This window comes from Colius striatus, chromosome Z (assembly GCF_028858725.1).
Source record: "Colius striatus isolate bColStr4 chromosome Z, bColStr4.1.hap1, whole genome shotgun sequence".
Classification (NCBI taxonomy): domain Eukaryota; kingdom Metazoa; phylum Chordata; class Aves; order Coliiformes; family Coliidae; genus Colius; species Colius striatus.
The window spans coordinates 46,669,975-46,695,152 of NC_084790.1; the positions used below are offsets into that span (position 1 = coordinate 46,669,975).

At 35.6% G+C, this 25,178-nt stretch overlaps 1 protein-coding gene across 1 annotated transcript in view; it reads right to left on the reverse strand.

Moving 5' to 3' along the window:
- The window catches only part of ADAMTS6 (ADAM metallopeptidase with thrombospondin type 1 motif 6), a 139,578-nt gene that overhangs the window by 95,038 nt on the left and 19,362 nt on the right, over positions 1-25,178 (reverse strand). Inside the window, exons 5-7 of the mRNA XM_062018097.1 lie at positions 23,867-24,084; positions 23,279-23,362; positions 22,629-22,774 (exon numbers count right to left, since the gene is read on the reverse strand). Coding sequence (XP_061874081.1) covers positions 22,629-22,774; positions 23,279-23,362; positions 23,867-24,084 — 448 coding nt within the window. The remainder of the gene's footprint in view (positions 1-22,628; positions 22,775-23,278; positions 23,363-23,866; positions 24,085-25,178) is intronic.

Below are 25,178 nucleotides of genomic sequence, written 5' to 3' on the forward strand. Positions count from 1 at the left end.
ATCTCATTGTCCATCTTGCTTAGAGGAAGACACTGGACTGAAGGCCTTCAGAAGTCCCTTCCAACTTGAATTCCATAGATTCTAAGTAGGTGTTACCAGAAAATCTTAAAAATGTTTATTAATAATCATAGAATTATAAAAATGACAATTTTCATACAACTCTCTATTCATTGAAAAGGAAAGTAAATTACCTATTCAAAACAGAAGCTTCATTACAGTCTTAGCTGTTGTTGCCCAAATATTTATCAATATAGAAAACCTGAAAAAAATTCTTTCTCCTCATCCCATTCTGAGTTGGAACAGTCCAACATCTTACTAACAACTACACAGGAAATATCTTGAACTACATTCCACAGTTAGCTGACTGTTAAGTTTTAAGCGCCCGGAGATTATCCTGTAAAATGTTTTCTTTTGTGCAATGCCAACACAACTGCCTAAAACACTGACTGTAAGAAACCAAGAAGTTCAAGATGAAATAAAAATAAGTATGTCTTGTTTTTTCCAGTTCAGTAAATTTTGGCAATTAATGTAGTTAAACCATTACAAATAGATGCAAGCAAGTACTGTAAGATCCACAAACATCAAAATGTAACAATCAATAGAACATTTCTCTCCACTGTGACTAAAAAACTGGGAGAAAGTCATTGCTTTAAAATTACAAAATTTACCTTTAACACCATCACGTTCAAACACTAACCTCACACTGCCAAGCCCATCACTAAAATATGTCCCTCAGAACCTCATTCACAGTTCTTTTAAACATCTTCAGAGACAGTGACTCCACCACTTCTCTGGGCATCCTGTTCCAGTGTGTATAACAACACACATTTCTCATTGAAATTTTCCTAATCTCCAATCTAAACCTCCCCTGGCACAACCTGAGGCCATTTCCTTTAATCCTGTCACTCATTACTTGGGAGGAGAGATGATCTCCACCTCACCACAACCTCCTTTCAGGTAGCTGAATAGAATGATCATGTCTCCTCTCAGCCTCCTCTTCTCTAGGCTAAATAACGCCAGCTCCCTCAGCTGCTCCTCATCAGACTTGTGCTCCAGATCCATCCCCAGTTTTGTTGCCCGTCTCCTGACATGCACCAGCACCTCAACATTCTTCTTGTAGTGAGATGCTGTCGTGGTTTTGTCCAGCTGGGGACAAAGATCCACGAGGGTGCTCACTCACTCCTCCCACTCCCAATGGAACCAGGAGGGAAACTGGAGAAAAGGGAAAAACTTGCTTAGGTTCAAATAAGAACAGTTTAATAGAACAAGAAGAAGAAACAAGTTCAGGAAAAAACAGTTGTAACAGTAAATGAGGGGATATATGAAAGGAATGGTGCATGCCGCAGTTGCTCATCACCTGAGACCCAACACAACCACTCCCAAGCGGCAGCCGAACCCATGCTGCACCCCTCCTGGCCAGCTCCCCATCTGTATGTATGGCATGATGTCAGTATGGTATCAAATACTTGTTGGCCGGCCTGGGTCAACTGCACATGCTGTACCCCTTCCTACTTCCTCATCAAAGTTAACTATCCTATCTTAAACCAGGACAGATGTCCAAAATTAAAACCAGTACTTGAGGTGTTTCCTCACCAGGGCTGAATACAGGAGGGAAAATCATTTCCCTGGTCCTGCTGGTGACACTAACTGGCTTCTGATACAAGCCAGGACATCATTGGCCTTGGACACCTGGGCACACTGCTGGCTCATGTTCAGATGCTGCTGATCAACATCCTCGTGTCCTTTTCCACTAGACAGCTTTCCAGCCACTCTTGTCCCAAGCTTGGGATCTACGTAAAGTTAGTGCATCAAAATACTTCACTTCCACCTAAACTATACAGAAATAAGGATCAATACAAAAGTTTAAAAAAGTAAACATGCTGGGAAAGAGGTTCAGAAAACAGTAGCATTTCTTTTTTTTTTTTTCTCTCAACACATTAACTCTAATTTCTATTGTGCAAGATAGTCTGGTTCTTAATTTCTTCAGCATTCTTTAGTATTTCTATTAAGCATGGCTTTATTCAATAAATGTAAGTCACTTACAAATATAAATACTTTAATCAAATTCCCATCTTTTCTTGGAAAAACTTGTAAAAGTCTAAAGCAAAAAATCTAAAGTAAAAAATATTTTTATTAATTAAAAATGTAAAAGCACTAAGATAAACAAATGTATTTAAATTCTAGAGGTATTTAAAATAATGCTTAGAAGTGGCTTCCTTCCAGTAATGCAAGGAGAGTTAGCTAATTCAGCAGTGCAAAGACTGCAATGCCACGCATTTCAGTGAAGTTACTATGCCTAGTATAGCATCATACTATTTAGAATACTCTTTTTTAAGAAGGATCGTGTACAAGAACAAAAGAACCCATTTAATTGACTCAAGACATCATAAAAAATAGAATTGTAAAACATCATTATTCTCCTGACAAACTGCATCTCTTAATATTGTTATTGTTTGCTGCTAACTTTTTTAACCACTAAATAATTAACCATCTTACATAAAACATGACTAAAATATAATAACTTCAAAGCCAATCTTGGTCAAAGACCCATAAACACTTTCATGGATTAACAGATTTCATCTCACACATTTGAAAAATCCCTTACTTTTGCTAGTGCTTGGAGTGCAATTTCTTGTTCTTTAGTGTTTCCAAACATATTGTTCAGAATTGCATAATATATTTCATACCACTTTGGCAGGTGGTTGAAAAAGCTCATAAGGTAGACATTTCTCCTGTAAGAATCTCAACAATGAATATTTGTCAGCATCACTTATGACACTGCAGTTTCTAGGAAGGACTAACTGCACTAAAATTACAACATAAGTGAATACTTTTTATTACAGCTAAATTAATGAGCAAGCTCAGGAACTGACTGTATCTCCTCCTCACTGCTTATCCAATCACTTAGTACTCCCTTTTTCAAGCTGCCAAGGGTAATAAATGAGAGATTGGCCTTGGGTTTGGCTGAAGTATTGTGAAGGCCATCCAAATGCAACTTCTGTGCTACCCAAAGCACCATCTTAAAGGCCTGGAAAAGAATCACGCTCTTCTGGAAGCTGAACGTGATTGGTTCTATAAAATACCAAGTTCCATAGTTTTCAGAATATAACCTGAACAAAATGTTCAGAAATCACTGCTGTTGAAAAAAATCTCTGTTGTAGATATTTATAATGCTAAGTTAGGGTATCAGGTGTTCATTATTATACATCATGCCCTTAATATGTGGAGAATGAAGAATACTCAGATCATGTGAGTATTCATGTGTTTCATTAAGATATAGTTCTCAAATGACTTACAGTTGATGTATTTTGGTGTTTAAGAGCATGTTGACCTACATGATTTTTGTGGGAAGGCTCCTAGACCTATATAGCTAATTTAGCTTAGTCTTATTTTGTCACCTGCTAAGGTGACTCAGATAATCTATCATTGTCAGTAAGATCAGAGTTTTGCAGTCATGATCTTGAAGCAAAAAAATTCCTTGATGTCAGGACTAGGATAGAAACTGACAGAATTTGGTATTTCTTTCCCATATTAGTCTTATATTGAGTTGTTGTAAGTCATTGAACAACTACATCTCAAAAAACATGAGAGAAAATACTTCAATTACATGATCTGAGTATTATTCCTTCTCCACAAATTGAGGCCACAATATTTAAAAATGAACACCAGACACCTAACATTTCTTCCTTCTCCACAAACTAAGGCCATGATGTGACACTCCAATTAGTCCGATAGAGAATCTAAAGCCATTACTAGAAGAGCTCTTCAGGTTCATCATTCTTGAGTGAGTAACTAGCAAGGTTTATGAATTCCAGACTACCATATCTATATCTCACTGCAAAATGGAAAAATCTTACTGACAGGGCTTTTTTTGGAATTTTTCAAATGACACGGATTAGAAGTTATCCCATTTTTTTTGCAAATCAATTCTAGACATTTTTATTATTTTATCTTCTTTTTTTGGCAGAATTAAAAACGGAAAAAAGTCAAAGTATTTTATTTGAAATAATGCAGTATTTCAGGGTTTTTTCTTTCTACATTTTTAAGCATTCTTAATTGAATCTGTTATTCATAAGATCTAATCATAACTCATTTTTACAGGGGATAAAAATCTCCCTATTTATCTACAGACCAGGTTCAGTACCTGTAATACCCTGAGCAAGTTTCTTCACAACACCTCTCCAAAACTGATATGACTCACATATCAAAGACCATTAATATGTTTTTGCAGTACGATCACTAAAAACAATGCCAGACACTCTATCAACTTTCATGATGTGGGCATGCATCTTCTTGTATCTGGAGAAATACTAATGATAAAGCTCAAGTTACTCACAGAGCATTGTCCTGAGTGGTAACTGTATTCTGAAAGACAATATAAAAGCTTTCAATTCCAAATTATGAAAAAAAGTCATAATGATTTATCATTAACTGAAAAATACATTAGTACATGCACATGTATAGAAGCAATCATTTTCTGCAGTACTTAGAACACAGTTCTAAGCTGCATACCACATAGACAAATATCCAAGACTGCAGAGTAGCAATAAACTGTCAAAACTCTCAATACTCATGTAGCTACCCATCCAAAATTATTATGGGCTCTAGCTGTGGGGGCATTTCAGGAGCATTTTCAGGTCCAGTTGATGGGAAAGTAAGGCTTTGGCAAAATAGCAAGTAATTAACTCTTATTTCTTTCCAATCACATGAAGATTCCTCAAATTGATCAGGAGAAAGGAAGAAAAGAAGAAATTTTCTTCTGAGGGTGAGGAGGGTGGGGTGGGTGGATGTGGAATCTAGAAATATATCCAAATTTAGAAACATCTAAAAATCCAGTTAAAGACAGGTCTTCTACTATCTAATCTGGAAAACAAGTTGTGACTAGTCGTGCATCACACAGAGCATTAAAACAGCAAAGGACACAAACTAACGATGCTGCTTTCAAAGCGACCACAAAAAAAATTATTCTGGAAGGCCTGTCTTAGTACTTATCACCATATCACAGATCACCAACCCTGAGGACACTGATACATGATGGCTTTTAAGAAAATAGCTAGGGACTGCTGGTTGAGAATTAATCAGAGCTATCAGGACCAAACATCAGAGGAAATCATCTCAGCTGTAAACTACATTCTCTTTGGGAGGCTGGAGAAGAATCTTTTCATCTTACCACACTCAAAGGAAAATGAAAACCTCACTTTTACTCTTAAAAGGAGGAATAGCAGAAGATGCTGTCAAGAGTTTGTGTGAAGCTGTTTCTGATAATGAGGAAGGGGCTGTAAATGATGGCTTCCATAAGAAGTTGCTCACAACTTCCTCCAGCTCAAAGTCAGACCCATCTCTGGAGCTGAACCAATTGGGCATCTCTGCAATCACTTTTTAAGAAATGGAAGCCAGAAGAGAAGGGCTGCTCTTTCTGGGAAGTGGCAGAAGCAGTTGGATGAGAGATCATGCTGACCACAGGGTCAGTGAAGGAAGAGAAAAGAAGCTGTGCTGGAGCAGAGATTCCCCTGCATCCTGTGGTGAGACAGCAGCTGCCCCCCTGCACCCTGTGGAGGCCAATAGTTAAGCTGAGCTCTGCCAGCAGCTCATGGAAGGCCCCACAGCAGAGGGGCTGGCTATGCCTGGATAGGACACAGTTCTGAGGGGAAGCAGTGTTGGAGCAGAAGGTGTCTGGAATTGGGCTGCTGCAGAGGAGACCTAACTGGAGGGGTCTGTGAGGAGCTGCAGCCCTTGCAAAGGACTCATGCGGGGAAGTCTTATTAAGAACTATATGCCATAAGAGGGATTCTGCATTGGAGCAGGGGAGAATATGAGTAGCCCTCCTCCTCCTCCGAGAAGGAAGCAGTAGAAACCATCTGTGAGGGACTGACTGCATCCCTCATTCCCTGTCCCCCTGTAGGGCTGAGAGGGAAGGAGGTAGAGATACTGGGAGCTGAGCCCAAGAATGAGCGAGGAGTGGAGATCTTAAAAGTGCTGGTTGTATTGTTCTCATCATCTTGCTCTGGTTTTGCTTCGTGTCTGTTCTGTTACTAGTTGGTAGTCCATCAAACTGTTCCTGTTTTTTTCCCTAAGTCGAGTAGTCGAGTCTGTTGTGCCTGGAATCATAACTGGCAGCAAGCCCTCCCTGTTCTTGTCTTGATCCACAAAGCCCTTGGTTATCTTCTCTCCTCCCATCTCACTGGGGCCTCTACCATCCTATACAACATGGCTGGGGGGAAGAGGTGGGGAGCAGCGTGAACAAGAGGCTGGGTGATGCTTCACTGCCAACTGGGCTTGAACCACGGAAGGTGTCTGTTCAGCATAAGGTAGCATTCTTTTCAGGTTTGTGGAAGGCCTCACTGAATACTATAAAAAGTTTAAGATGCACTTCCCCATTTTTCCTGTCTTGTCCAAAAAAAAGAAAATTGTAGTAAGAATGTGTCCAATAATGTAACTTCAAATCCATATCATAAAATGGAATGAGCTACATCGCAACAAGGGCAGAATTCAAAACTTGGTTTTTATTTCCATCTGCAACTTAATTCTCTTTACAACAGAAATTACAGAAAAGGTAAGAGGACAGTGCGGATATTTCTCAATGACCAAACTTCTCAAAAGCAGACAAAAAACAAGACTACTGTAATCTGTTACATAAAAGGTGAAAAGAAAATGCACATAGCATACAGATCTGTAGATCATGAAAGAGTTGCACGTCTCTGGCATAAATAGTGAGAATAACACAAAAGATTGTGAAGCCCAGTTTCCCTTGTTGCCACGAGTTATGGGGTCAGAGACATCCATGGCATGGCACAGCACAGTCAAAGGTATGACAGGCAAAACTATAAGACTGCAGCATCATGTGGTCCAAGTATACTGGCAACAAAATTCAATTTTCAAATTATTCTCAGTAACACATAGCTGAAGAGGATTTATTTAAAGACGGAATTTTACAGTTGAAGTGGGTTATTGGTGATTTTAATTTATGTCTGTAGCTGTGGAATCATATCTTCAAGCAGATAAGAAGCCATAGCAAACAATCCTGTTTTCTACTATAAGTGCCGAGTATCTGCATAATTGCAAGCCTCAAAATCTCATATAAAAAATTACTGAATGTTAAGTGATTGGCAAGTTTTACACAGGAAATTTTCATCTCAGTATGAAAACAACTCTACTAATGTTGGGAAACTTATTTACGGGTGTGTAAAGATTTGACAATCAGTAATAACCAAGATGGAGACAAGTAAGAATGTATTAATTAGAACACAATTTTGGCAGAATATGACAACTGATATTGTTCTAAAAATATCTTCTAACAAGCAGCAGCAGTCAGGATCAATTCTATATTGTATTTCAAAAAGAGAACCTTAAATATGGATGTTGTACACACCTGGGTGACTTACAGGGAAGAGTGCCATCTACTGAGTTGATAATTATTAAAAAAACAGCACATCATGTATTTGTCATGAAACAGAAAAAGACATTTCAAGTGGTATTTTAATAATTTTTTACTTCCTGTTGGAAACTTAAAGCTTTTTCATTTTCAAATGTTACCGCAATTTACATGGTAGTGATTCTACATTTCTATAAAAGTGTGCTAGCGTTTTAGCCAAATTAATACTTATGCCTGACACCTCTATTTCTAAGTAATGTAAGAGATTTAGTTTCCAAAGGGAGGATATCAGTTTCTAAATATTTTGTCTCTTTAAAATCCCTCATAGTTGTAAACAGAAACATGAAGATTCTCAAAATTATACATCAATCTACACCTGGAAGAGTAAGGCTTCATTTTCTTTTTTTTTTTTTAAATTTTACAACATTCTGGCATATGGGTTTAACTATGTTGGAGATAAAATATTAGAAAAATAAAAACATGAAGAACCAGTTACAGAAGATATTGTCAAGTTATCTGTCTTCTAGGTTAACAGACCTTTTGATAAACACCCTGTAACACAGAAAAGCATGCTTTTTCAGAAAAACTTACTTCTATAAACATGTCAATGTACGTAACCCTAAAGTGTGTTCTGTGTCTCACTCTTCACCAAATATAGAAGAACAATATTTATCTATAGATTCCAAAATCTTTACACTTAATTGTAGAACAAAAGTTTGTGAATCAGTTACTATACACCTGAAAGCTAGTCATTGAAAATTATTAGAAATGGAGTGTAACCTGTATAGTCAATGTCTCTTTAAAATGCATGAGTATACCTTAAATTTACTCTCACAAATTATGTCCTCTTTAAAAAAATCTCATTGATACACAAAAGCTGTTTCAGTAAAGATTGATCAACTTAGGTGATCAATGGAGCCAAGGTATATGTCATGAAACATACACCTTGTCAGGAGGATAGCAGGCAACACTTTTTTTGTTGTGTCCAGTGCTAGGACTAGGGGTAATGGACAAAAGCTGGAATACAAGATGTTCCACTTAAGGAAAAACTTCTTTGTTGTGAGGATGAGGGAGCCCTAGCACAGGCTGCCCAGGGAGAGTGTGGAGTTTCAAAAACTGCCTGGATGTGTTCCTGTGTGACCTGATCAGAGGGAACCAGCTTTAGCAGAGAATTGGACTAGACGATCTTTAAAAGTCCTTTCCAACCCCTACCATTCTGTGATTCTATGATTCTGTGCTTAATTAAAATAGAAAATCATTCTACCACACAAGCTCTAAAAAGTTATCTCCTTCTCCATGATGTTTACAGAGGCAATATTTACAAGGAATGGCTTGATACAATGAGTCCTACTCTGAAACATTTAGAAAATGTCACTATGTGACTAAGTGCCCCAAGCTGCTATACCACACAAAAATCAAACCTTTACTTATTTACATAGAACACTCAGCAGTGAACAAAAATTTAACACAATGGGGTAGAAATACAGTCATAAATTAAGCCCTGCAAGCTTCTAGACAGAAAAAAAACAGCTCTTTCATATGGCCTATCCTTCTCTGCAGACAGTTTGCCTTCCACAAAGAACTTGCATTACAGCAACCGGACTATCTGAGAAATCCCCTGGATATAGAGATTAGACATCAATACCACTGACATGCTCTAATTGCTTACCAAAATCTTATGTCAGGTTTGACTATTTTTAACTATTGCATATTTGACAATCACAATCTCATTTTCTTATTTGCTAATAGTATTTCTGAGAAAAAAGAACTCTTCAAATGAAAAGCCTTCCAACGCTGGCCATTTTAAAAGCAGAAATATGCTTTGAAAGTGCTTAGCCCAAAGCAGCTTTCATCAAGTTTAATGGAGGTGGAAATGATGAAAAATTTTACAAAACAGTATAACATAGAGATACTTTATTTTCTAAAGCCTGGATAGGAAGTTTTTACACATTTACTATAAATATAGCATAGTAAAACAAGAGAAAATTGCAGAACTTAAAAAGCTGTGCAAACTACTACAGTACTTGCATAGCATTCCATTTCCAGCCCTTCTGTGCTCTCATATTTTTCAGTCTCATTTATGTTTTACTATCTTGGTGGGAAAACACATTCAAATACATAAGGGGACAGTTTACTCAAAGATAACCAATAGCAGTTTCACAATAGCTATTTAAAATACAAAAGGGGGAAGGAGTGTAACAAAAAAATAATCTATTTTATTTCCAGAGAATTCATCTGTGAAAAGCAAAAACTTCAGGAACATCTGACCTTATTTCTAAAGTTTCCTCTAAAAAGCTATATTTGAAAACATGAAGCAATCATGAGCTGGCAGTCTTGGATTTTACCTCACCACATGTAACAGGAAATTACTTGGTAACTATTTGGGAAAAATAGATGCATGGAGTAGGAGACCATCGAGATTTTGTTTTCAGAGCAACTGTAAAATTATGTCTCATATCGTGTTCAGGGAATCTACATTACTGAAAAAGAAGAGTTTCTCAAGCTTGCATTCAGCATATAAAACTGACATAATTCCAAAGAACAACACACATGGTGACAGCCCTAAAGACAAAATGACAACTGAAAAGAAGTAAAAGATTTTTGTGGATTGTGTAAATGAAGTTACTTACCAACAGATTAAGTTCTTCACGATATATTCTCCAAATGCACACTTTCATAAAAGTCATACAACCAGTATGATTCTGGGCTTCTGTTTTTTTGCCACAATTCTGACAGACAACCATAACGTCTCTTCCTTCATTGTGCTGACATGGAATGATTCCCCACCTCCACACACTCACATTGTTTTCTCTAACCTTCAAAACCCAAGCTGATGCAGAGAGGAGAACGGGAAAGCATGATGCATGAAGGTAAGTTCTGAAGCACAGTAGATACTAGCAGTAATTTTTTTTCTTTCTTGCTGTGCTGTCAACACACATCATCTTTGTTACAGAGGACTTCAGTGTAGCACTAAGTTGCTGGAGATCCTTCCTGGGATCCAGGACAATTGCAATTGTGTCTCTCTACCCAGGGCTGCATCCATTCCAATCAATCACAAGTAATCATCTGGTGCTCACAGTGAATGCTGATGCTGGTCTCAAAGATGTCAGGCATGGAAATCTTTTTCAACAAAGCTACCACAGTAAGCATGTTAGAATGGGCTCTGAAGAGTAAGGTAAGAATTTCCCTACCACGCTATTAGCTATTTGTTAATTTTTACTAACCTGCTGCTACTTCAGAAATTTTAACTATAAAAGTAAGTAGCGATGAAGACATTTGTTTGTTTTTAAAAAGAAGTTTAGTCATATGCAAGGGAAACTTTTTACACTGATTAACTGAAAAAGATTACAACATAATAGCAGGCTAGAAGGGAGCTTTGGCCTATTATAAGAAGGCAGTAGCAACTGAGCAGAATGGAGACAGCCTGCTCTTTGTGAATGGGGAAGACTCAAATATACAAGCACTCCAAATATCACAGTAAACTGCCAAATATTACAGTAAACTTCATATATGCAAGCATCTTAGATGTGGTTATCTTAATTAATTTTTCATTATACTTTTTGCCTTCATTTATATCCAGTTTTTATTATATTTAGAATTTTACAAAGTACTTTACCTACAAAAATCACAGTATTTGATGCAATGGAAACACTAATTGCAGAAATTATTTTGCTGTAAGCTAGAAAAAACTACACTCTTGACACAGTAATGCTAAAATACAACTTGGGGAAATAGCTAATTATAAAAATATCCCATCTCAGAAAACACACTAATAAATTCATGACGTGCTTGCCATTGACAAGCATTAAATGCATTTACAAATGTCTACAAAATACAAAATTCCTGTACTTCTATGAAGATGGTTTTCACAATGAGGAATATACATTGTCTTTAAAATGTTTTCCCTTTGAGCCTCTGAACAGATTTTACAGACCGCACACTTTCTAACTACACTCAATCAAGGGACACCAGCATTTCCAAAGGTGAAGACAAAGATCTAGCAACAGCAAGGTTGAACATCCTTAATTAAATACCCTAAGGAGATAAAAAGAATTTTGAATGAGAAAAATCCTTAACAGTGGATCATGAGCCTCCATTGCCAAATCTTCCGTAAGACTAAAAACTAGCATAGGAACTAAATTCTCAGCCAAAATGCCCGGATGAACCCTTCACCTTTGCTTGGTTAATATATATGTGAAATGACAGAGATCTTCAGAACTAATTCAAGCACTATTTATTATAGATCTGTTGTCTTAGAATTAAAAAAAAAAAAAGAACTATTTCTAAATCACACAGTTATTTTTCTCTGTTATGGGCCTGTGATTCTAAATAACTGTTAACAATAGACCATTCTATTTCTACAGATGAGGTGGTTTTAGAAACAGGACACTGAAGTCCCTCTGTATCACCAGTCACACAAAACATTGCTTCAGACCACTTAAAAGGAAAACTTCCATACAGCTGCATCAGACACTTGGGGAATGAATGATTCAAGATCTGTATGGAAGAAGAAAATGTTTAACATACAGCAAGGGAGCAGAGTATGCACCTGAACCTCAAGAATAAGCAAGAATAAGGAAGTACTCTGTCCTCTATATGGCTTAAATCCTAAAGTATGATCTACTTGGGTAGAGTTGGTTTTTTGACATGTATAGTTGTGTAGAGCCAAGTTGATACTTATTTGGCATGAGAGTTTGACTTATAGATAAAAACACAGGACTGCAGCAATAGTAAATACTCTTCCTGATAATTACACAGAACCACGTAAAGAGAAGTTATATATTTAACAGCAATATGCAAGGGAAGATAAAATTATGCATTATTCTGATGGCATGAACATCATCTTTCCCAGCAAAAGAAGACCTACTGTATATAGTGTCTGATATCTAAAAGCTAGATGTTTTTAGATTATGTTTTGGATTTTTTCTAATGATTAGAACAAATGTAATATCTACATTATCCATAAAGAACCATATCTAATTTATTGAAATAGAACTTCTAGGTGTAACAAAGAGTGATTAATTTTGCTGCAAGTATAATGCAGTGTATTCCACCGCATTGTTCTATCACCAAAAAACACATTTCATATTGTGGTACAAAAGGTATTAAGGGAAATTTTAATCTTCAGGCAGGCAAATACATGTTGAAAATAAATACCTCACCCCCCACTGACAGAACATAAATTCACCACTACATACTTCCACCTTAGAACACTGGATATATTTAGTGTTTTCCTGAATAAATTGTTTCAACTGAAAGCTTCTATAAATCATTAAGAACAGAACAGAATATTTCAGCTGGAACAACATTCATTTGGTCAAAATAAAGAAGAAAGAGAGAAGAAAGTAAAGAAGGACTTTTGATCCAAATTAAAAAAAAACAAACTAAAATCCGTCTAAACTAATTTCTGAGCATGGTTTTCAGCCTGATTCCACTAATTAGAGGGAAATAAAAACAATTCTGACAAGATACTGAGAAAATTCACTGTTGCAATATACGCTCTAAACTTAGTGGCTGCTTGTACAATTTTACAAATCAAATTATCAACAACATACATGGCAGTCTGAGCTGTCATCACTCAAGGGTTTCCCTTACCAAGCCTAATAGTTTATGTTGCTAATTACCACAGTGATGGAATTTACCATCCAAAGTATAAACAACAACACATGTTAAAATAAAGGATGCACATCCCTCCTCATTTTACAATTTGTTGTGCTTACATAAGATTTTGTGTTTATATGTAATGTGCAAAACCTAAATATAAAAAAGCTTCTTTAACACAGAAGTATTTTCAATACGAGTATTTTATCATGTGATAAATAGTTCCAACTGATCTTGACCATTGTTCAAAGCCTAGTTCAACAGCACTTACAAATAAAAGCCACTTCTCTCTTGCTATGTAACAGTCCCAAAATGCAAGAGAGGAAAAGCATATGACATGTTCAGTACAAAGGATCTACATACAATACTGTTTGCCAAAGAGTCAAATATTAGAATGCCTGTCATTTAGAATTTCCAGCCACTGCAAGTGTTACTACCTATTCGTAGTGCTAATCACTTCGAAAAGCACTTCTAACACATTGAATATACTTCAAATTTAGTTAGGAAATGTTCCATCTCTATGCATAACAGCTGTTTATAAAAGCAGTTAATTTAATACAGGAATGGATAAAATATCAGAGAAAATACCACACCTCATTTAAAAAAAGGTTAAGACACTTACTACTTTGCCAAAACTGTTACTTTGATACACTAAAACACAGAAAATTGCTTTAGTACTGACTGTTAAAGAACTGATCAGTCATCACTCAAAATCAGACAACTGCACATAAGTTTTAAAAAAAAACTTAAAATTCTTCTTAAATTTACTAGTTTGAGGTACCACTACCACATGTATCCACAGCGGTAGGCCCCAGCCATACACAAGCAACAGCTTTTGCTTATCTCTGTAGTGTTCACGGACTACTTTGACATAGTTTTGAAACACTATAAATAGCGGTATGTATATTAAGAGTTTGATTCCTAGAATTTTCCTTAATTGTATGTGTGGACAATTAATGATTGGTGATCTAAAAAAGGTATTTAATTCTGCAGCATTATTTTTTTTTTTTTTACATTCATACTGTTGATTATGTTGTAACTGCCAGCCTGTAGAAATACAGCTAGTAAAGGCCAAATCATCAAGAAGTACAAAAGGTTTCAACTTTAGAAATAAGTAAAAAAGCATAAAGGATAAAACATCAGAAATTGTTAAATTTTCGGAGTCTACCCCTATTTGGAGTATTCTCTTGTGCCACACTTTCACCTGTTGGTAATAGGTCAACGTGGCAGCAACAGAACGGAACAGAAAACAAATGATATGAAGAAATGGAACATAGCACATGAAAGTCTACATGCAAGTCTACACAAGACTTGATAGTCATGAAACGTTTACAATTTCCTATTTAATTCTTTACAGTTGGTTGGACCATCTTCTCACACTGTTGCAAAGTAAAGGTTTGGACAGAATTTTGCTTAGTTTCCACTGTTATCTCAGTGCTTGCATTTCAGCAACCATACTTTCCAGTGTTTACTTCACATAACAAAGATCAGAAAACATGTTATCTTTCTAAAAGTAAAAGCATTAGCTAAAAAAATAATTGAGAACACATGTAGTAGTTTAATTCTCAATAAATCAAATGTAAACAAATGTGATTTCATCTTTCAAATTTCAGGGAAATGGTTTTATTTGACTTGATGTTTTTAATTGAGTTGAGGTTTATTTGACCTGCTGTGGCCAGCACGTCAAGGGAGGCTCTGCTCCCTCTCTGCTCTGCCCTGGTGAGACCTCATCTGGAGTCCTGTGTCCAGTTCTGGGCTCCCCAGCTCAAGAGGGACAGAGACCTTCTGGAGAGAGTCCAGCACAGGGCCACCAAGATGATCAGGGGACTGGAGAATCTTCCCAATGAGGAAAGGCTGCAGGAACTGGGGCTGTTTAGTCTAGAGAAAAGACTGAGGGAGGATCTTATTAATATTTACAAGTATATAAATGGTGGGTGTCAGGAGGATGGCACATCTCTGTTTTCTATAGTATCTAGTGACAGGACAAGGGGTAATGGGATGAAGCTGGAACACAAGAAGTTCCATTTAAACATAAGAAAAAATATTTTACTGTGAGGGTCGGAGCCCTAGCAAAGGCTGCCCAGGGAGGGTGTGGAGTCTCCTTCCTTGGAGGTCTTCAAGACCGGCCTAGACATGTTCCTATGTGACCTGATCTAGGTGAACCTGCTTCTGCAGGGGGGTTGGACTAGATGATCTCTAAAAGTCCCTTCCAACCCCTACCATTCTATGATTCTATGAAAATAAATGAGTCTTATTTGAGTTTAAGCAAAATTTCACCTGTTGTTTTGCTGACCCGATTTCAGAATCAACTTTACTACCAATTAACTAAGCACACAGGCCAGTACAGCCATTATAACATATTTAAGCATGGAATTTCAAATTTGGATTTTTACTTTCCCACCATCACCCAGTTGTGTCAGAATTTTAATAGCCTTTTAAGCTACATTTTGTCATACATTGTGAAAGTGAAACTGAATCGCTACAACTGCAGACATGAACTACAACATACTACTTTCCTTGGGATAATTTTGTAATATCATCTGCTTCTGTCTATTCAAACCTGCTCTTTGACTGGAAAATTCCCTGACATTTCAAGTGTTAGTATCTGTAAGTAGTGCTAATCACTTTGGAAAGTACTTTTAACACATTGAATATACTTTAAAATTAGTTAGGAAGAGTTCTGTCTCTATGTATAATAGGTGCCAGGAATGGGTACAATATCAGAGAAAATACCATCCATCATTTTAAAAAAACCCCAAACTTATGCACTGCATTAATCCACATTTTAAAGCTGTCAAGTATTTCAAAAGTTATGAAGTAGCATGGAACACATACTGCTCACTTTAGGTTTTACATGACTATTTGAATAATTAAAATGAACAGGCTAAGATCTCAAATGGAACTCCTATCCAAATCCTCCTGAAATAATAGGCATGCTGCCATTGACCTCAAAGCATAAATAATCATGCCTTTCGTTGGGACAGATTGGTGTAAACTAGCAAAAGATTAAGAACACCGAATATTAAAATCAAATAGATATCATCTTGCCACTAAAAGAATTCATTTGCAACCTGTGTCTCAATTAGAAACATCTTTTTAATGTAAGCAAGCTAATGAAATGTAGCTATTAAGCTGAGATAAATAGTCCAGACTGATGTTTAAGATGTGAGGAAAATGTGAAAATGTAGTATACGGTCATGTGCGGTGAGAGACAGAATTTATGCAGCAGATCACAAATAAACTTCAAAACTGGTGAAATTCTAGGGTAGAAATTGGCCTAATACGTTTTCCTGGATTTTTAAGAATGAGGAGCATAGCTACTCACTTGCACTGTATTATTCTGCCAGTCATTTTAAGTTGTGACAGCAACAGCCCTGATATTGCACTTAGGCAAGAAAGGGTGGAAAAAAACCCCAGTATTCTACTTGGACTACTAAGAAAAATTTAAAAGGGTAGATTTTTTAACAAGTCTATGTTCTTTGTAAAAAAGAAGGCAAAATATGACATTTAAAACTGCTAGAAAGCCCTCCCTCATATATCTGGCCAAGCAGTAACTGAGTGTTCTAACAGATACCCCAGAATATTACCACCAAACATTTCCTGGAAAAACTATCATTTGACTAGTTTTATGACCTTTTGTGCAATTCAGAAAGTAAAGGCCCAGAGAAAAAAAAAAGGGGGAGAAAAGATAGAGCATACAAAAGTATTTTTCATTGTTTTTCTTTTTTCTTCTGTAGTAGGTCTAGTGTGTAAAGGGAAAAGTTTTATTTGTAAGCTATACCTGCCATTAATATACTGTTACTATCAACAGCAACTGCAGTCTGATATTTTACAGATTTGTCCCAACATATTTCTAATGACTGAAGGTTTCATTGCCCATTCAGAGAGATTTTAATTGGAGGAAGTAAGGAGTTGTGCTGCCTACGTTGTGTGCTGGTAGATATTCTCAAGTTTTACAGTCCAGGAAATCATTAGGTGTGTAACCAGTTCCTCTCAGTGGTCACATCTTACGAGATGTTTTAGTAATTAGACTGAAATTTTCTGTGTTCAGTTGAGACAGAATGTTATTTGTCTTTTTACTCAATAATAACCATTTCAATTGATATCTGAAAAAAATATTTTGAAAATATCTTTCAGAATTAAAATCTCCAGTCAAAGAATGAAAGTCTGAGCTTTACTCCATGATACCAGTCACTCTTCTGCATTTGGTATTAAATAAAACACATTTTTAACACATTTTGTCCATCTGGAATGGATTAAGCAAGCTCTAGGTATACCTTACACCTTTTCCACCCTTCCACCTCACAGACTCAAGTTTTACAAACTAAATCAGAATACACATCTTCTAAGTAACCAACTATAAACTAAGAGTCAACCAACAGCATAAAAAAATAAAAAGTAACAGCCTTTTTATTGATTAGAAAACATTCCACTCACATGGTGTGCTTGTTAATTAACTGCGAATCACCTGCTTCTTGACATTTGCCATGCAAAAGCAGTTTTTCAGATTTACATGCTAGTTACTTTATTGTTCCCTCAAATCCTCAGAGTCTATTTGATTCCCTTTAGCTACAAAATCCAGGAATAAATTTTTAAGATACAATTTACACTAATCTCTCTCCTAAAAAACAACCCCAAAATTCACAGCCAAGAGTGGAAACCTAAACAACTTTTCAGGCCTTATTCTGTTAATGAGGGGTGGGGGAACAAAAAAAGCCCACCCACCTAACAAGTACATGGATAATTGTCACATAAAGGTGAATTACACAGTATGTCAACTGATTTTTATCAATTCCTAACTATTTCATCATTTTCTATATTGCCTGTGTTACCTAACCTGATTTCCTATTGTTGTTTCACACTTGACAGCCTCTCAGCTCACAAAAAGACATATAGGAAATCAATGAGGGAGAATTCTCCACAGAAACATTTATATACGTTTTCCCCCACCTTCACTGAACACACCGGGCTTGCAACCTTGGAAGACTGCTCTAGACCCATAAATACCTAAAGCAAATCACCTACACATAGAAACTGTGCATTGCTGTCATGGCATTCAGTTGTTATGCTGTACCTCTCAACCACAACTTCCCTTCTGTCAATCTTGCAATAGTCATTCCAAAGAATAGGCCTTAGGATAGTGAAGACCCACAAAACAGTTTTGATACAAGAGTAAAAATATCATAAGTGTGGTAATGGCACCGTATCTAGCAACACAGTGATTGTGTCAGTGTCAGTCACTAAAGAAGAGTGTAAGGAACACATCATGTAAAGAAACTCTTACACAAATATTCCCATCATGCAAAGCACTGTACAAACAACATCAAATACCTTAATTTCTTTAATCTGCTGTAAACTGATATAAAAATTTAGTTCTAGAGAACTCTCAGGATACAAAAGAAAAAAAGGTAAAGGCATTTTAAAAATTTTTCCATCTTTTCTCCCATGCTATTTTGTTATCTATAGTTCAAGAGAAGGAAGCAACTGATAGAAAGGGAAGCAAAGCTGAAAGAGAAAGTAGGCTACAAATGAAGGTTAATGAAAAAATACATATATCAGCAAATAAGAACTAACTTCAAAAAGGCAAATAGATTCTTCTATACTGGAGGTAGAACAGACAAATGAGAACATACAGAAAGCCTCAAAATTTACCTCAAGTCTTAAAAATGACAAATCTGAGAACCCGTCACCATGCTAAAAGTGAGATTATAATACCCATGATATGGGAAGATACATGACTCAAATGCCAAGACTACTTTTTGTCTACCAAAAGACTTGAGGTAAGAGAATCATCCAAGTTTTTCTTCTACTTATATTGATTGACATGGAAGAATTTGAAGGATTCATTAGGTTTTTTCTAAATTCAAAGTCACTTCAGAGAAAAAATGTCATTGTCTTAACAGTCTTACATTGTTAATCAACTTCATAATTAAAACATATGTGCTTAGTATTTTACTCTCATCTGCCAATAAGAACACAATTTGGACAGTTACAGGATAAAATATTAAAGTCTGAGACTTAAATATAGTCTCCAATAGACAAAATCTAGGTAAAATTTCAAAAAGTGAGCACTATACAAAAAAACCCAGGTCTCATTGTTTTAGAGCATTAATTCAGGGACAGTCTTATCTTGAAATAACAAGTCTTAAGCTTCTGAGCTTAAGACTCAGAAAATACAAATAAAAAATCTATACATTAATAAAAGAAGGCAAAAGTACAGTAAAATACAGAGAAGTCTTACCAGCACTCTGGGTAACTGCTATTATTGTTACACAAAATCATCAAATATCCCAAGAGTGCAATAAGTCCTTTGTACAAGGCCTATTACCTACCCTTGCAATTCCCATTATAAGAAGGTATCTAATTCTTACCAATTTCAGGAATGTTCAGAAGTGAAACTGAAGAAGAATGCTTCTAGTGACAGTAGTATCAGGAAATGTTCTTGCTAATTATAATTTTTAAGTCTACAGCATAAAGTCTCACTGCATTGAAGAAGCTAAATCAGTCCCAATACTCATCACAGTAAGCTGAGAATGCTGTTAATTTTTGTTACCATATTTGTGCAGGTAAAATATCATATTTCCATCACCATGATTTTGCTCTTCTAATTGGGAACCAGGCTTTTCACTGGACCCAGTCCCTTATGAAACACACATAGGCTCTTGTCCAAAGACCAATGGCTTAGGAGGAATGCTAACATCTTGATGCATTTAGTAGATTAGCCTGGCATACCTCTATGCCAAAAAGGCTACCTGGTTTTAGTATACAGCCAGTTTAGGGTACAAAAGTCTGTCTACACTGATCAAGCAGATACCTCCAGGGAATCAGCACCCTTAACACTGTGGGTTTTTTTCCCAGATCAGAACATGTCTTTCAAAGTATCATGGAGGAAAGACATCTGTTGTTAAGAAAAGTGGACTTCATAGACGAAGATAATGACTCCTTTTCTTAACAACTGTGTCCCACTTTACAGATATTGTTGTAGTTACAAACTCAAATACACAGCTATGACTAGCTAATATTTGCAAGTACATAGAATCATAGAATGGTAGGGGTTGGAAGGGACCTTTAGAGATCACCTAGTCCAACCCCCATGCATCCAAACCTGGTTTTGATCAACACAAAACTATTCATGATGTTCAACAAACTTTCCTGTTTTCCATAAAATACTAATATACATCATAACAAAAATGGTTTCAGTCTCAAATTCTATTAAAACATCGTTAATCCATAAAAAGCAGGGCAGCATCAGTAGGACAGATTCAGGAAAGTGTTTTCAAAACACTATTAAACTTAATATTTGCTAGTATGGGTTCAAACTCCTTCAGGTAGAAAAGGTTAGTGAAGACCTTTCCAAGATGCCAGGAGTGTAAAGCACTGCAAGCTATACCCTTTTGTTTCATACACAATGCAGTAACTGGTTGATCAGTTGTGAGATCTCAAACAGAAAACAAGCATGTTAAAATTTCAGTGATTCACATTTAGAATTGTTTAAAGGTAATGGACTCACATCCTTATATTAATGCAAATTATTGTTACTCATTCCCATCTAAAAAAAAAAAAATACACTCTTCACATATGTTGACACATTTTATTAGTAAGAGCCATGATAGCTAGTAGTTTCACTAAAAGCTTTATTGAGTCATTCACTGATTAGTGTAGCCTTTGGGATCACTTTCAGAAATTATTATAGTAAAGAAATTAATAGAAGTATTCTATGATGAAAGCACATATAACAACTTATAGGTTCAGTGATGCTTTATAAAGGCAGGTGCTACAAGCCTGCAGATACTACAACGATGTACTTTTTTTATTTAGAAGACGGGTATTCACCTAGAAACATGAACTTCTTAGAAAAGCAATTTCAAAGTTCACTTCTAACTCCTACATTTAAAAGACAGAAAACATGAGTCCTAAAGAAACTCTGCAGAACTGAAGAATAAAATCAGTCTTTAATATTCACTACTTCTTGCAGAGAAATCCATAAATTTTGATGGATATTATTCACGTTGTCTGAAAACTTGCTCCTTTTGCAGCTAAAGGCCTTCAAGTTAGCATTGATCTAACAGGGAAGCCAGTATAATGCGTACAGTAATAAAAGTGTATTAAAGCACAATACTGAAAGAAAACACACAACTGTACCTCACAGTGCCAGAATAACACTAACAAAACATCAAGTTATTCTGCCACAACAGTAAAAATATAGTGTTGCCAGCACAGCTTATGGATACATATTGGGAGGTCTCAACTGACACAACTATACTACCTCCAGATGACACTTTTTCACTCAGTGCCTAAATTACAACAGTAAAATCTTGATGTGTACCACAGCTGTAAATAAGCATTTAATTTCACATGTAAGCAGACCCACTGAAGGAACTTGTTGCACACAAAAACAAGTGACTTTGTGGAAACATGCAATTGCATTTTATTTTGAATTTCATTACACTTATTGTATTAGAGACTTCAATATTTTTTCTAAACCTTTTGGAGTACAAGAGCTCTCTATACCACTTTGACATTTAATCATTTTAATTGTTACTACGTAATATAAATGACCACAATTATAACAACTATATTGTGTGGAAGTGATTCATTAGCTTTTCTTCCCTCTCAAAAAAATCCCAAAACTGTTACTTTTACAAAACAAAACCAACAAAAAACTTCCAAAAAAAAACCCAAACCCACAAATACAAAGAAACCCAAAAAACCCCAGACACTTCTACACCTTTAAAACAAAATTCCAGAAAAGGTCCATTATTTTAATCACTCTTTAAAAGTTTTCTGCAGTGAACACAATGGTCCACCAACAGGTCACAAACAAAGCAGTACAGAATTTGTCCTGGAAAGTCGAAACTATAATAAAAAGATCCTAATCCAATTAGTGCTACTCCATCCACTGCTATTTCTATTTAAATAAAACAGAAAACAGTAAATAGGGTCCTTAAACAACAGAGAAATTGATCTAATAAAGTACTTTTGTCTATTCATTACTGCAATGGACAAACAGGAATATATTTATCCAAACTGCAAGATTACAGTGCAAGCTTTGTTGAATTTATCACAGTAATGGTGGAATAGAAGCAAACATGCACACATAAGCAGGCTTTGAAAATACCTACTAAAACTGTTAGTTCTCATCGTAATTAAGCATAATAAATCAAAACACCTAGAAAGCAGATTCTCACATTGCCTGAATCTGCAAGAACCTGCTTTTTCAGCAGAAATAATACCATGACAGTTGAGGCACTGACTTGAAAGTCTTATAAAAAACATTATATATCACTAATGAAAACATTTCCATACTGTTTCGTTCTCCATAATCTTACAAATTCTTTTCAATTATAAAACTATAAAATTTTCAATAGGATCCATCTGTTCTATAGGAATACTTAGCACTGCTATTTACAAAGTGAAAATAATAGCAGAAGCAAGTAATTCACAGATCTTATTTTTTCCAGATCACTAATTTGTTGTTAAATAGTCTGATATATTTAAGTCAAGCCATCTATTAATTTCCCTCATCTTAAGATAACCTGTCAACTGTATTACTCACAACTAGCCTCTATAACTACATGTAGAGAGAGATTATATATAAGGTAAGAACAAGAAATCTACAGAAATAAAATAAACACAATACTTATAATGATCATACCTAGTAATAAGAACCGCATTATCATGGTGGGCAATCCCATTTTCTGGAATGGTGTTTCCATCACTTTGGTGGGAGAGAATGGATTTCTGCCACTTACAGAAGCTATCGAGGGACTTGTCTGCATGGTGGTTTATCTCCAAGTTTGGCTGCAATACAACATGCATACCAGAAATGTTCCAAACAAATTACTATGGTCAGTTGTTAAGCCTTTTGAAAACTAAAATGGGACTATAATTAGAAGCAGTGGTTTCTAGGAATAAACTCTTCTTGCCAAATTTTATCTCTGTAAAATCTGACCCCAAGTTCAGCTATGTATTACTGAACAGGCATTTTTTTTTCTGCTCCAACTTTAATAATGATTATGTCAATAAAAAAAAAAAAAAAAGAGTCAGATCTAAAAAGAAAACTGACCTCCCCGAAAGTGTACGAATATCCACCTGAAGTAAGAACAGATATGTTTGAGATGGTACATGAGGAATATACCTTTGAATTGCTTCATTTTTATTAAAATAGTGAAAGATTACAAAATAGGTTTTGTACCCAGAATGAATGACCAGCAGTCATTTTAAGCAATAATTACATGAAATCTGTATTACACAGTAACACAACTTGTATTTCAAGGATATGAAACTTAGTGCAACAGCTCTTACCTGATCTTCAGTGAGGACAATTAAACGCGTCACTATAATATTCACAACGTTTCCTAGACTGGAATCACGATAAAGTTTGGCAACCTGACCTCCAGAAAATAAGAAAAGGCACAAAGTCAGACAAGAAACACTACTTGTTTCCTAAATGGTTAAAAATTGAACCTATTTTCTCACTCATGTAGTTTCATAACATTATCATTTTCACCCAAAGACTTACTTTCAGACAACAAAAATGACCGTTCAGTAAAACAAACATCTTGGTTTACACTTTTCAATCATGTTTATACCTCATCTCATCATTCATTTACACGTTTGGGTTAAACAGAATAGAACTATATAATCCCAACACAATCTTATAAATTTAAAATCAAAGACAAACAATTTAAAAGTGATCATAGCATATTTCTTGACAGAAATAGTACCGCGTCTTTCCCACAATGCTAACATTTGCCATATTTCAACTACTAATTCCTGCAAGCTGGTACATATTTTAAAGCATTATTCATGCCAGTAAATAAAAACTTCACAGTTGCTTTATCATTTCAGTACATGCATATTGTTATGTATACAGAGAGGGATGAAACTTACAATATTCATTACACTCAAAATGTAGTGTTCAATGTCTTTGCGACCATGGTATCCCACCATCATTTTGTCTGCTACTACCAGCGTTTCCACAAACCGTTCAAGGCTTACTGATCTCTTCTGACGACTATGACTACTTAACGTGTCATTAACTGGAAGTGAAGTTGGAAAAGCAGATTCATCACTCATCCACCAAGGTTTACCACTTCTTGTGAGGTCTTCTAGGAACCAAAATAATTAAACACTTCAGAAGGGTCACTAGTAAAACTCATTCAAATGTAGCCGGCTTATGTTGAGATTACCATCTCCAAGATTCTAAAAAGAAGTCTTTCTTGAGGTAAATAAAAGATTAAAAAAAAAAACCCTTATATAATGGAAAAATAACTTCGAGATCTAATATTCTCAACTCTCTTTGACTTATGATAATAGAACATTAATTCACACTTAATGGATCTGACTCTGAACATCTATGTTAAGGCTAAAGACTAGTTCTAACTAACCACAAACACACTTCCAAATTTTAAGGATAATAAGCAGACAGTTATAAGATTTCAAAAGAGTTCTAGAAATAAAAAATTCAAAATTAAGGCAAAAGGTATCCAAATATATTAATGAATTAAAACGTGCTGCTAAGGCACCAAAAATGGTGCTGTCCTTCTGTGAAGCTCTGTAATTATTAGGCAATTCCACTCACATGCCTAATACTGTCAGGCCAAATAAATCATTTTATGTACAGAAAACTATGATGTTATATTTTATCTACCTCATGAATTAATAAAGGAAAGTTTAATATGGTCTGCTGTGGGAAAATTGCTACAGTTATTTTTAACACTGACTTTCATTCAAATATGTTGATTCTTGTACTTGTTTCACTTAAATATATAGAAAAAATATTTCTTGCATGTAAGAGATTATTAAAAGTTCAAACAACTGTCATTATCAGCTAAATAAACACTACAAATTTTCTTTAAAGTTGAATTTTAGTCCTTCGGTCAAAATTGAACCCACCCTTCCCAGCAAAACTGGCATTTTTTTGTGTCTTAAAACTCCTTTTCCCACCAAAGCCCACACAGATTTCAACCTCAAGTTTGTCTTAGTCTGGTTTTACCTAAGCAAGATTTCAAAATATCTAAGGTATTCTTATTAGTTATGGATGAACAGATAAACATTAACACTTAGATACACTTACAATTGTCTGAACAGGATAACTCAAGAGTTACTTCATCCTTACCTCTACTAAAATGAGTTCAGCTAAGGATGAATTGAGACAGGACCAACACCCTCCATGGAAAAGCAACATTCAACGTATGAAGGA